The sequence below is a fragment of the Coloeus monedula genome (genome assembly GCF_965178545.1).
Source record: "Coloeus monedula genome assembly, chromosome: 5".
Lineage (NCBI taxonomy): Eukaryota > Metazoa > Chordata > Aves > Passeriformes > Corvidae > Coloeus > Coloeus monedula.
The window spans coordinates 36,746,064-36,760,061 of NC_138785.1; the positions used below are offsets into that span (position 1 = coordinate 36,746,064).

The 13,998-nt window shown below is 40.3% G+C and overlaps 1 protein-coding gene across 2 annotated transcripts; it reads right to left on the minus strand.

Moving 5' to 3' along the window:
- Positions 1–1,940: 1,940 nt before the first annotated feature.
- Positions 1,941–9,273, minus strand: CBR4 (carbonyl reductase 4). Of its 2 annotated transcripts, none has more exons than XM_082281514.1 (6): positions 9,209–9,273; positions 7,144–7,285; positions 6,476–6,593; positions 5,880–6,016; positions 4,612–4,746; positions 1,941–3,224 (listed from the first exon to the last, which is right to left on the minus strand). In XM_082281514.1, the coding sequence occupies exons 2-6, from the start codon at positions 7,283–7,285 to the stop codon at positions 3,046–3,048; spliced, it is 711 nt and encodes a 236-aa protein (XP_082137640.1). In that variant the 5' UTR covers positions 9,209–9,273; the 3' UTR covers positions 1,941–3,045. The 2 variants fall into 2 exon arrangements, with proteins under 2 accessions (XP_082137640.1, XP_082137639.1); XM_082281513.1 differs by having other exon boundaries at positions 6,476–6,596.
- Positions 9,274–13,998: the final 4,725 nt, after the last annotated feature.

The window sequence follows — 13,998 nt, forward strand, 5'->3', positions numbered from 1 at the left end:
TAGGAACTTAAAAGAGATCAGAGTACAGAGATCTAATAATGGTGCATGTTTGAAATTCTAAAAGGCATCTGACACATTCCCTTGCCAAAAACTATTAAAGATGCTGTGCTGCCAAAAGAAGTTGTCATATCAGTACACTGTTTAAAGATAGAAGACAAAGGGTATGAATCAGCAGCTGTTGTTTCCTAAGGATGTGCAGTGCCAACAGAACACACCAGGCACCTCTGTTGGGGCAGGCAAAGTACAACCCCTGTTTCTAAGGGCTCTGAGACAGCAGTTTCTGAACGCCACAGTGTACTCCAGGAACACTAAGTTACTCAAAGTAACAAACGGATTAAGGAATTAGAAAACTGCAGAACCATTTCACTGAGGAAACAGGTGTTAAAACCAGCAAACTAATCTCATTGTAGATATTTGAGAACAATTTATGCTGAAAAAAATACAAATATTCAGACCTTTACATAGATATATGGAAATGGACTCCAAATTGGCCATTAATTATTAGGGACTGAGTTATTGGTCTGAAAATATAACTGCAAAGGTTAGGAAAAAGCAAAACACTTTTATCATTTTTGGAAACAACATAAAGCAAAACATAAAACAATTTAATTTTTAAAAAATAGATCCACAGTGAATTCTGCAAGAAGTTCTGTTTCTCTGTCCTTGAGAAACTGGAAAAGTAAAGCAAAGTTTAACACAGACAATACAAGATCTAAAAGAGCTCTCTAGCAACAAACAATTAAAAGAAATACGTTTCTTCAGTATGAAACAGAAACAATGAAGGCAGGCAGGATAAGATAGAGGTCTACAAAATCAAAAGCAAAACAGAGAGGGCACCAGAGAGCTGTTTTTAATGCCTGCAGGCCTCAACCAGAGCTACCCATTGGTGGGTTCAAAAATCCCAGTCACAAACTGCGGGAGGTACCAAAGTCTTCTAAGGAGACACACACCTGCTCTGTCACCCGCCCTGGACATTCCCCTCTTCCCCTGCCCGAGACATCACACCAGGCTAGACAGAACCAGGATTATGTTAACCAGTTTTCAGTTCTAATTTACCAGTCTGGAGAAAAGGGGGAAAAAAGCTTTTTAAAAGTATGGTTTAAAGCTACCAACACTTCAGTCTGGTCTTGTGGCAACAGCAATAATAGAAACATAGCATGCCACAGTAATTTCTTTAAAAAGTTTCAGTACATACTGAAATTCTTCTGACAGCATTATTTCAGCTTTCAATTGCAAATGTAAACTAAAAATTCCATTATAATAATTTATTTAACAACTCCCTTAACAAAAAAAAAAAAAAAATTAGGGTCAGAACTCATTACAAGGGAATTATTTCATGTTTCTTAAGGTTTGGCTTTTGGTCAAGGTATGTCACACAGGCTTTGTTTGTAAAACACAAACCATAGGTATGGGCAGCAGCCAAGTCACTGACATATTCCTACTCGACTAGTAAGAATGTACCAGCTGTCCTTCCTCACCTTCAGTGCCCTTGGAAAAAAATCATGTAATCTCTGGCCAATTCCTTCTATCAAGGAAAAACATAATTAGCAATTATATTTTTGGTGCAAAGACCCATATGACACATAACAGCAGTAACAGGAAAATAAGGAATCCTGGAAGGATTACTTTCAGTGGTATTTTATATTCCAAAGTGAGTAGCACAACCAACTGTAAAATCTCCTGATCATACAAGTATTCCTTGTATTATTTCTCAATGCATACCTGCAAGAAGCTTGAACATGCACTGTCTTCTGGCATAAAGACAAAACATCTCAGCTGCACAAATGAAGAAAATCTCCAACTTTAAAGACTCAGTTATCATCACAGAGATCTCTTCTTTCTGTACTGTGCTGTGTGCCAAGATGGGAAGTAATTCAAAAGCTGAATCAACATCTGGATCATGATGCAATGAACACCAGAGCTAAGAAGTGAAGGTCCTGAACCACATTCATATTTTTCTTCAGAGATAATAAAAACATCAATTATCAAAAATTACTTGAGCTCAATAGAAAAGCCTGAGGTCAAACATTTGGTAAGTTTTCAGCAAGACAGGAACACTCAGAATCATTTACAGCAGAATAATTACTCTGCTTCAAACGTGGCTTTGAATAAAATAAATGGCTATTTTATTGACTGTACATACATATGAGGGAGCATCAAATTAACAGCTGAACTGAGTGTTCATGATGATACAGAGCAAAACACCTTGACTTCATGCTCTGCAAGTGATACATGTTCTAAACATCTACTGAGTCCTTGAAAAGTCTCTTATGTAGCAAGGCCTGCAGCTGTAGTGTTCAGCAGTGCATGTGCAGCTCAAGCTGAGAACATGACAGGATTAGCAGCTCCAGTGCTGTAACAGTCCTTCATGGCCACACACAAGTGCCACTGGATTGAGTGCTGTACATTCATTCAGGAATGGAACTGAGTAGAGCTTGTCTTTATAAAAACACGTTGCATATAATTAAATCTCCTAAAGGCAATTCAGGTAAGCTGAAGATCTAGAAGTTCCTAGCTTTGTAGTGTTAGGTACAAACAAACAAAGCTCAAAGGAAACTCCTTGCTACTTTGTAGGGAATAACTGATAAGAATGCAAAACTATGCAGTTCACAATCTTTGCCGTACTTGAAAAACTTGATGCAATCATACCTGCCACCCATTAAACATGTCTCTGCACTTTATTAACCTTGGTGTAACATGATAATTCAAATAAAATCTCACTCTACCCCAAATTAGAAAGCAGGACTTTATAAAAATACAGTGCTTTAAAAACATATCAGCACATTATTAAAGCTATCACCATATCAAAACCAGATCTTTTTCAAATTGTTTCATGCACAGACTTTGTAATACCAAACAGACTCTTTCAGGCAGCTAAACATACACATTGCACTTCATTGCTGCTGAATTTCTCCTCTGACCAAATAAGACTAAGTCAATTATGTACATCAGTCTTTAAACATTTTCCAACACTCTCCCTTCATTTAGTATATATTTCTATGTTACCAACATGACATTAAAGCAGTCATTTATTCAAGGTAGTACTTAGGTCATAAGCTGCAAGCCTCCATCTACAACCAGAACACTCCCTGTAACATATGGAGATTCTAGAAGAAAGACAACAGCTTGTGCAACTTCATGAGGCTCTCCAAATCTTCCAAGGAGAATTGCTTTCTTCAACTGATCTTCTTCCAAATGAGCTGTCATCTCTGTGTGAATAAAGCCTAAGAGCAGAGAGATATATGAAGAGTTACCTAACCTTCAACTAAATTTATCTAGTGGATTTCCCACTGAATCCTACAAAGTGAAATCTATTACCAGGATTCAGCACCAGCTACCATTCTTCAAAGTCTCCAAAGCAGCCCACATCATTTGATGGCCAAGAACACTTTTTTATCTAACCAATAAAATACCTTTCAATTTTGGAAACAGTGATGCAATAATGAAAATGCAGAGATCTACAGAAGTCCATGAAAGAAAAAAAAAAACCAAACACCAAACAACCAAACAAGAAAGGGTAATTAAAATTCAGTCCCAAACCCACATTTAGTATCACTTTTCTGAAAGACAAAATATACTCATTTCACCAAAGTGTTCTCAATTAAAATACAAGCACAAAATGTCTGGCAAGAAACCCTCTCAGCCTTGAAAGTGATTTTGCGTTATATTTTAGAACTTATGACAGCGCTTGAATAACTTCTATTAGAGCACTCACTTGAAGAATATTTCGTGACATTTTTGAAGGACATTTTTTACAATTTTCCATTATCTGAGATTTGGCTTTCCCACTGCTGCACAACTCTACACACAAGGTGCAGCTTCATAAAGAGCTGATCTTACCTGCTTTCTAGCTGCCATCAAGAAGGGAAAGTCTCCCTTTTGCTTTCTACTGTAAAACTGCCCCTTTATGATGGCTGTGGAAGAGCTGCTCAACTCACTAAAGAATAAAAGTATTTTTCCTGCCTAGTTCACAAGCTAAACAGGTTCATGTAGAATTCTGAAAGGTACCAGAGGTAGCAGAAGGTAAGCAGCAGTGTACACAGTTATGAGTGGAAAAACTATATAGAAAGGATTTTTCCTTAAGGGTGGTGGTTTGCTTGAACTAGATCATCTTATGAAATCACAGCCTTTACTCACAGAAATACCTTTTAGGACTCCCTCCTTTTACTACAGGGAGACAGGGGTGCTTTTATGACAGCTTCTCATGGTCTGTCATGTTTCTCTAATAACAAATAAGCATTCTCTAGCTGGAGACAAGGATAGCTCTCTGTCTATAATTAGTTCTAATCTTTCCATCTGCAAGGACAGCAAGTTTTGAAGAAGAAACAAAGGAAAAAAGAAAGACATTTATTATGTAATAATAACCTCTACAGAAACAGGTAGGCTTACTCTTCCAAATTTCTCAGTGTTCCCTTAAAAAGACTGAGAGTTTTCTAAAAGAATGTATTATACTTTAAACATACAAACAAACAAAAGATATTAAAAACATTTACTTACACAGCTGAAGAAAATAATAGCAATTTGCCTTAAGTTACTTTCAGAGTACAAGAAATATCCACAGTCTTAGTGAATTGCAACAGTCAAGCACACAGGAATTCCTCAAAAACTGACCTGGAGCAACAACGTTGACTCGAATTTGCTTTTTTGCTACTTCTTTAGCAAGAGAGCGTGAAAATCCAACTAATCCTGCTTTGGTAGCACTATACACACTTTGACCAGAGTTGCCTTTAAGTCCTACAATACTCCCTAAAATAAAGAAGCATCAAAGAGAAGATTAAATGGGTAACTTGAAACGTTGTACTAGCTTTATCATTTTAGTTTTAAACTTGGAATGAGAAATGAGATCACAAGAAAATGAGTAAAATATGTATTACTTTATGCACTTTATCCTGCTAAGATAAGCAAAACCCCAAGTATCTGTGATTTTTGTACAATCCATGTACCTATGTTGACCAACAGGCACCATGAGAGTAAAATGAAGACTTTCTAAGAGAAAGTATCCTCCCCCTGATCAAATAAAAGAAGAAAGAAACTGACTGTACCTATCAATTCTTAGTTAATAGCCAGCAGCTGGTAGACCTAGATATTGAAAGAATTGGTTAAGAACAGTATCTTAGGTTACAATGTAAGATGTAAGCAAAAGTATCTATTCTATCACCAGCTGTTAGAACCAGGTGGGGCAATGTTCTTTATCTCTTCCATGACACATCCCTGATAACTCTCTCCAGAGGGATGTCTTCTGTTTAATGGGCTATCAAGCCTCACTGCATGACTCATAGAATTACATCATCCAATTGTGAGATGCTCCACCCAGGGGGAGGAACCAAGCATTCCTACCCGGATATAATCTGGGGTTTGGAGCACCTCAGTCAGCCCTACCTAGCGGATTCCCAGAGGACAAGAGCTACCACTGTACCCTCAGGTGAAGAGCAGACCCTTCTACAGGATCACTGCTTCAACAGGACCACTTCATCTGGACTGCTACCACCACCCTGACTAACAGGGTGTCAGGTTGTATCCTGACTCTGTTAGTGTTCTTGTACTGTTGCATTTATTTTAATTTTCTTATTAAATTATAATTCTGACTTGCCATCTCCCACTGGTGTGTTTTCAAACTAGTACAAATAGCAAAATTCTTTTTTCAATAAAATATAAACTCTGAGGTGTTTATTATTGAAAAAAAGCTGGTTTTCTATTTAGAAGTTGCTGAAATTACACAAAAGAATAAGCATTCATCAAGAAATGCTAAATATAGAATGCCTAAATACAAGGAAAAGGAAAACAAGTCAGTTGCAACAAGTAATGTAGTATGTTACACCTGCTAAACATTTCTGGAAGATTAGTACACAGAATTCTACTGGCTTACACAAGTAACTTACCTATATTGACAATAGCACCTCCCTGTTGTTGAATCATGGCCTTTACAGCAGCTTTGCAAGTCAACATCGTTCCCAAAAGGTTGGTGTGAATCTGGGCTATCATATCTTCAGTCTTGGTTCTCAGTAACAAACCATCCCTGACAAACAAACCAAAAAACCCCCAAGGAACTCGCTAAACAACCCCACTGATCACATGTACTCTTAAAAAATGACTGTTGATAGAATATTAATGGGGGTGTATGTGGTTCTATACATTCGAGCATTCAAAATGCAACACAGCAAGAAACAAGTTACCCATGCTTCTGGCCATAGAGCCTCTTTTGCAGAGAGGGATCGAGCACGGTTTTGGACCATTTGGGGGGAAAAAATGGAAGAAAGAGTAGAGGGGGAACTCAGAATGCAGAAACTACAGTGAAAGCTGTATCAGCTGTTAGCATTTTACTGCCATCAGGAACAAAATACTGGCAAGCACTTAATATTGTTGGCAGATGTGCTCATTAGCAACTACCTTACGAAATGCAAAGGTCGAGAGCACCTTACAGAGAGCTGCCTTTGTATAGCATTAATTACCTATGGTCTTGTAAGGAGCAACCAACCTGTTGATCCCAGCTGCATTAACCAAGTAGTTAATAGGACCCAAATTCCTCTGCATCTCCTCAAAAGTCTTTTGGACTTCTTGTTCACTGGACACGTCACAGCTAAGTGCCAGATGTCCTGCTGTATTGAAATATATATAACATCAAAATAAACAGTAAAAGCTGTATATAATTCATAAACCTTCTTCTGAATTTATCAACTCAGTTGTAAAACAGATGTTGAACTTGTTATAATTTAAGGAACCTATTTAATGCCCAAATAATTAAATACAGACAATTTTCAAGTATTGTATTAATTAATAATGTGAAAATTCCTTGGTTTGTATTTTTTGCCTTTTGAAATCAGAAGTTCAGCAGGAGCAGACTGGTCTCAGTTCTAGCTTGTTCAGGAGCTGAGGATGACTCAATTCACACCACCTTCCTGTTGTGAACCAGAACAATTCCATTCATCTTAAAATTCCTATAATGCAGATTAAATAGGTAACCTGCTTTCTCAACCACTATTGTGAAAACAAAATTGTACCAATACAGCTTTTTTTTTTTTATTTCTCACTCTTTATTTTCCTTTTCATCTAGTTAAACAATAAGGGGTTTTTAATGACTAGCTATTTTTACAAGTCACCTAAGCACGGGACAGTGAGGAGATAACTGCACAGCAGCATACATACCACCAAGATTCCGTGCAGTGGTCTGGGCCACATCCAGATTCCTAGCAATGATGGCCAGGCGGCAGCCCTTCTGTGCCAGGAGCTCTGCCACAGCTTTGCCTATTCCACGGGATCCTCCAAAAATGGCACAGACCTTGCCCATCTTCAAAATAATTCACAAATTGCAAATAAACCACAAACTTCATGTGCAGTACAGCAAGACAATAGCTGCTATTCTTGGCAACATCACAGCCTTTACCCATCTGTAGCAGTTTGTAATAGCGGGTTATAGAATTAGTGATTTGTTGCTTTTTTATTCATCAAAAAAAATAAACAATTGAACTAAATTAGGCACAGCTTCCACAAATGAAAGTTAATTCTTAAATACTTCTGAACTAGTAAAAACAAAAATCACACGTTACCTAGCATTCCAATACCAGTTATGGTAACTCCTATTCAAGGGATGAATTATGTGATTTATGTAACTAAAGGCCACAATGTATCGTTCAGCTGCTTATTCAAAGCCGATGTACCGGTTGTAATTATATTATTCTTGCAATCACTATTCTTGTGCTGAAGTCATTTAGCCTCAAGGTCTCACTCCACCCAAAGTATCTGTCTTGGACACCACCAGTGCAAATGTTACTGAGTACAATTTGAAACTATTGTATTTACACTGGTTTAATACTGTCAGACTATGTTTTACCACTAGCCTGAGGTTTTTTGTTTCTGCTTTTGAAGGAAGCAAAAAAAGCTTTTTGAAATACAAAATGATCGTGAAGTAGCTAGCTTTGATGTTTAGAATGGTGCACACAAAGAAAGTACTTCTGTAGAATGGTCTTTTATTCTGCAAGCTCTGGAAACCAATCAGCTGTTTTGGGATTTCCTGAGGAGATGGAAGCAGAATCCAAGCAGTAATAATGAATCTTTTTTCCATACATCTGAATAAATCCTTTTTGAACCCAATTATACTGTCTTCATAACATCCTGAGGCAATGAGTTTCATTATTTGTGGGTAAGTACTTCCTTTTGTTCTTAATTTGCTTTCTGATTAGATAATTTTATGCATTTCTCCTCATACCTTCCCCTTACTGTTTCACTCTCCACCTGAATCCTCTTTCAGGTCTATTCAGTTACTCCTACACATATGGAAGCTATTCAGTACCTCACTAAAGAGTGTCTGAATCCTTAGACCTTACCCTTGGCCTCACTGAGGTCCATTAAACCCTTCTGGATGAGTGATAACCAGAACAGCACACAGTACTGAGCGTAGCAGGCCACCACCAACTCATGCAACGGCATGATGGTTTTGGTCCTCCGTGACAGAGTCTGAACAAGCAGACGTTCTGTCCTTTTCCCTAACAAAGTATTCACAAGTGCCTGAAACCAACCCACACGTCTGCTTTTCCTGGCAAGTTCTCAGAACAGAGAAAGCCCCTTGTGCATCAACCAGGCATTCACAGGTGGGGCACAGGGCCCGCCTGCAACGCAGTAATGTACAGTTTGTGCTTTAACACAGAAACGCCATACAGGCTCCTTGCAGTTGTGACTTGGGAGAAAAAAGCTGCAGCAGGAGTAATGACCTGCTGTTCCCTGGATAGATAACCAAAGGGAAAACCGGCTGTCTTTGGAGCAACAGGCACTCGCAAGCACCTATACGACCTTTCAGAACCAAGCACTTAACGCGTGACCCCGGGGCTCCAATGACACCAGCCCACGGCACTCGGCTGCCAGCCCAAGTAGGGCACCTTTAAGCAACGGCGAGCGGCATTCCCGCAGCCCTCCCTCCTTCCGTCCCCCGTCCGTGCCGGCAGCGCGGCCGAGCTCGGCTCCCGCTCGCGGCCCGGCTGCAGGTGGAGCCCTCGGCACGGACAGCGGGAAGCGCCGCCGCCGCCGGGCCCGCGGGGGACGCCGGGACGCGCAGCCCGCGCGCCGCCGGTGCCACGGTGGCAGCGCGGCCGCTCCGCGCCGTCCCTGCGTCCCTCCGTGTCCCTCCCCACCACGAGCCAGGCGCGGGCTGCGCCTGCCGCCCCGCCACGGCTACAGGAGAAGGACGGGAGAACGTGTTCCACGTGCGCTCCGGTACCTCCCGGCCGCGGGCTCGCTGCCCTCACGGAGCGCGTTTCCCTGTCCAGCGAGGCCGGCTCCGCTCCGCGCTGAGCGCAGGCGTCACGGGGTGCGGCGTGACGTCACCGGCAGCGGCCCGCGGCCGCGGAGCCGGCAGGGCAGGAGCTGCTGCCCTCGCTCTGCGGCCCGAGCGGGCCCGCCCCGGCTGCCGAGGGGCTCGGGCCCTGCACTCGCACACGGGCATCGCCTCTGCTTTTCGCTTCGCCCTTGCCGGTTTTAAGCTCCATTTTACAGCATCCAGCTTAGCCACTGCCACGCTTTGCGCCTGGACCCCATGTTCTCTGCTGGAATTCATGTGCGGCACGAAGTAGCGGCCTCACTGAGCTGGAGCTCTCAGTCCTGCCCTTGCTACCCCCTTCGTGAACAAAAAGGTGCTTCATACATAGATACAAATAATTAGATGAATTTCTCTCATTTTCGTGTATCCTTGCCCCAAAATCCCAAGGATCTTGTATGAGGCATCGCTGTACCAGAAGGGTTGAAATTTCAAACACATTCAGGTAGATAAACCCAAAAGACAGAAGCACCTGTGAGAGTTCCTGTTCAGGAACCTAAACAAACTTCATGATATGCAATTAAACTAATATAAAAAACTACTCTCTTATAGTAGTAATGCTGTTTACAGTTATGATTTAAGTCTGATCATATGCTGGAGAGGTTTCTGTGGACTCTTAATTAAGTCACACAGACCGAGTAAATTTTTTCCCCTGAGGAATACTAATAAAAGCGATCACAATTTTGTACAAGAGTACATTTCAGAATTTTTTTGAGAGAAAATTATTATTATTATTATTATTTTAAAGTTCCACAAAAGTTTTATTATTAAAAGATATGTTGAAATCCTATTGGAGTTTCTATGAGCAAAGTGGGATTGCAACTTTGTACAGTTCTTGCTTTTGACTTGAAAGGTGTTTTTCAGAATTTCAGATTATAAGTGCTTCCAGGGGAGCTGTAGAACATTTAATAACATTAGTTCTATGCATGTAGGATTATTTTTCCACAGATCATCCTTTACATATAGAAGAAAAAGCAGATTTAGGCATTGTCAAACAGGTGAGCATCTGTAAGAAAAATAAAATTTTTAAGAAAAGCTCTTAAGAGAATTAGTTTCTTTTAGCAAGTATATTTAGGTTGCAAGCGGCTCTTTTCAGCAGAGTAGATGAGATTTTGTGATACAATGACGTTTCAGAACATGCCATATTCTGAAAACCTGGAGATCCCAGTGATAAAGAAGAAAAGGCACTGACAGCTGAAACTGTGACTCAGAATAGTCTCTGACCAAGACTTCTGGTACCTAGAATAATTAAGGACCAGGATAGCTTTTTTCTTCAAGTGAAACTTATAAGCAAGGCAACACAGAGGGAAAAAAATTGTCCTTAGTGATGTTTTCTGAAGGTGTGTATACCATAGAGAAAATAACTATGAGCATCACATTGTATGAGGACAGCAGCAGGCAAATTTTTTAAGAAAAAAATTGTACGTAATTATGACTTTACCTTATTTCTGACCTGTGTCCTTATCCATACAGCTGATTTAGCCTTGTAAGAAAGTTAAAGGAAGACTAATCTGTCCTGTGCTGTTAAGATTTTGCTGACACAGAGTAAGCAGGAGTTCAATGTGGGGGTTTTAAAGTGTGTTACAGTTGACAAAGTAAAATATCAGACAAGATTCTGTTTAATTCTTGTTGATTAACTTACTGTTTAAAATGAGATGTGTGTTCGTTAATTGGCCAAAGTGACATTAGCCTTTTTTTTCCAGATGCCTGCTTAAATCATAAGATCAGATCAAGCAGATTAATCTGATCTCATGTTTATTCTGATTATCAGTTTATTCACACTGATTATGAGTTTATTCTGATTATCAGTTTATTCACACTGATTTCCCATTAAAGCTAGTGGAGCTAGTGGAGTCCAAGAGACAAATCAGTGTCATAATGACTACCTCCCCTTTTTCAGGGACAGTATCTGATACAAGAACTTGATCTGATAGACCTGTTCCATCAATCATGACCAGCTCTGTAACAGCTAGTTCAGTACTGGTCATTATTGTGCCTGGCTTACTCTTAATGTGGAAATGTAAGCTAATAATTCTTGTACGTCTGTCTGTGTGACCATGTGTACACACACTTGGAACCTGTCCACAATGTACAAAAGGATGCAGCAGCTGTCTTTCCTCAAGCATAAAGCATTCAGGCATTAAGAACACTCTTCTAAGAGAGGTTTTTATTCCTTTCTTTAAATGTTTTAATCATTCTCCCACACAATCAAGATATTGCTTTCAAGTAAGAATTTCTCTGTTAACACAGGAAAAAACAAAATATTCTCAAACAGGAAAGGATATTTAATGTATCTAAAAGCAAAAAAACCCACGCAAATCAGAGCATAATGGCACAAAAGGGGTCACTGTAACTGAGGTCCCCTCTACCAGCTATTTCAGATTCCTCCTAGGTTTTGATTTAAGGCAAGATTTACAGAGAATGAGTGCTAATCATTAACCACAGTGGTGCCTGAATCTGTGGCCTCTTAAACTTCTGCCAAGAGTCACACATGAAAGAGCAGTGCTGCTCAAATGTCCAGCAGCATTTTCATACTGTTCCCTGTACTGCTTGTGAAAGCACACCTCCCACATTACATGGCAATTGTGTAAGGCCTGGGACAAAGCAACCGGAGAACAGGCTGCACATGTGCTCAGTCCTGTTTTAAACAAAAGCCTGAGGGTTGGAGCACTCGGCTCCAAAAAAACCTGCTTTCAAGTCCCCTCCCTTACTGGAAACATGGTCACTAGCTTCAGTTTTTCACCACTGAACAAACTTGTCATAACCATCAGTCTGAAGTGGTTTTAGGTTATAGGAACAAGAACAAAAAATTAAAGTGGGCCAAGGAGATTTGACACTTGAGCCAGATGATTACTGTCCAGAAATGTAAGACCTTGGGGATTAAACATCAACTGAAATCATCATTCAAGAAACTATTTTGCTTTTCAACTGGCGTATTAAAGATGACCTTCCTAGCTTAAGCAAATCTGATGATGAGGGCATGTATCTGGGATACAGGAGTCATGGGCTTAGAACAGAATTAAGCCAGGGAAGAGCTTAAGAGGTTTCCTTCTTTCCAGGTCAAATGATAACTCAGTGGCAGGTCACACAGTCAACACACTGCCATGCATTTCTTCCTGTAAAAAGAAGGGGTGTAACTGGACTAGGTGCCTCGTTCTAGGTGAGCTCTCAGGGCTCCTCATTATTTTCCACTTTGTCTGGACAGCTCAGCACTGAGGCTGCTGTCTCTTTTTGTTCCCCTTTCTTCAGAAATGCACTTGTGGTTTACACTGGGAAAAATCAGTTAGTTTCTAATTTTGTACTTATATATATGTGCTATATACACACATATAAAATATATAAATTAATAACTAACAAGTTTTATGTTGCAATTCACAAATGCCTTTGATATGGCCTTAGCCTTCTAGGCAAGTGATACAGACCTGAGATAAACTGCTGAGGAAAAATACAACTGCCTAATTGTATGACAGAAAAAAACCACCCCTCTCCTCCCAGTATTTTGCCACTTGGCAAATTTTTCCCATCCACACCAGTTCAGACATTTAAGTGGCCAAATTTCCACACTTCTGCTGTTAAGTGATCTTTTTTTTATGACCCTGCAGTCTGTTTTGTTTTTCTAGACCATGCAAAATCTCTGCAATATTTGTTCTTGTGTGATAACAGAACAGTGAACTTTTATCATGCCAACACGAAGTGGTTTTATACAGTTTAGGAACCTTTTCAAAAAATTGAAAACTTCTTCCTCTTAAGAAATTTCTTCCTGGTACCTCTGTGAAAAGTGTAAAAACCCTGTGAAAACTCTAGAAACAAAACAACACACCAAAACCCAGAACAAAACAAAGCTATCAGAACCTTGGCAAATTACCTAATGTTTTCATATCCTCCTGGCTAAACAGGTTTCCCCACTACGACCAGGAATATTTCACACGTCAGCGTGAGGCCCGTGTTTGAGTTAGCACGGTCACTGAAGTGCTGCTGCTCCCAGTGAGAAGTCAGGCACACCATGAAGGGAACACAGAGGAGGAGCCTGTATTATTGCTGCTTCATCTTTTGGTAAAGTGGAACACTTCACTGCCAGTGTTGCCCTGAGGCACCTGACACATTAAAATAAAACTACCCCAACATCACCCACCCCTGCAAAACTATCTTCAAGAAACATTTACTGCACATTCAGCCTCCGTCCATAACTCCTGTCTGATCACAGACACTGGACAGTCCTACTGTGTATCAGTGGACTTTGGACTAAAGAGATGAAATCTAGGATCTCAGCATGTCCTGAAATCCCTTATTTCCCTCCATGCATCCCACTCCTTATGTATGCCACAGAATGTATCAGTGTTTAGCTCCTCAGTCCCAAGAGGAGCTTGGGAACAAGGAAGAAATAACCAGCTCAGCCATCCAGGGAGTAAACTCACCACTTTCTGTACAGCACCTCTCAGACAGTTTTTCAAAACTGCAAAGTGTGTCACACAGAGCAGTCAGCATCTCCCAGCAAGGCAGTCTGGAAAACAGACAAAACTGACACCACCACAGAAGGACATGTCACTCCCAGCAGTTTCCATTGACTATTTTGTATAGAAAGGATATTTTTTTGCGTATTGCATATATTGTAAGCATTAAGAATATCCACTGGAAGTCTGGTACAAAAGCATCTAAGAGTTTTGCAGAAGTGTTTGAGTACTCCTGAGTAAATG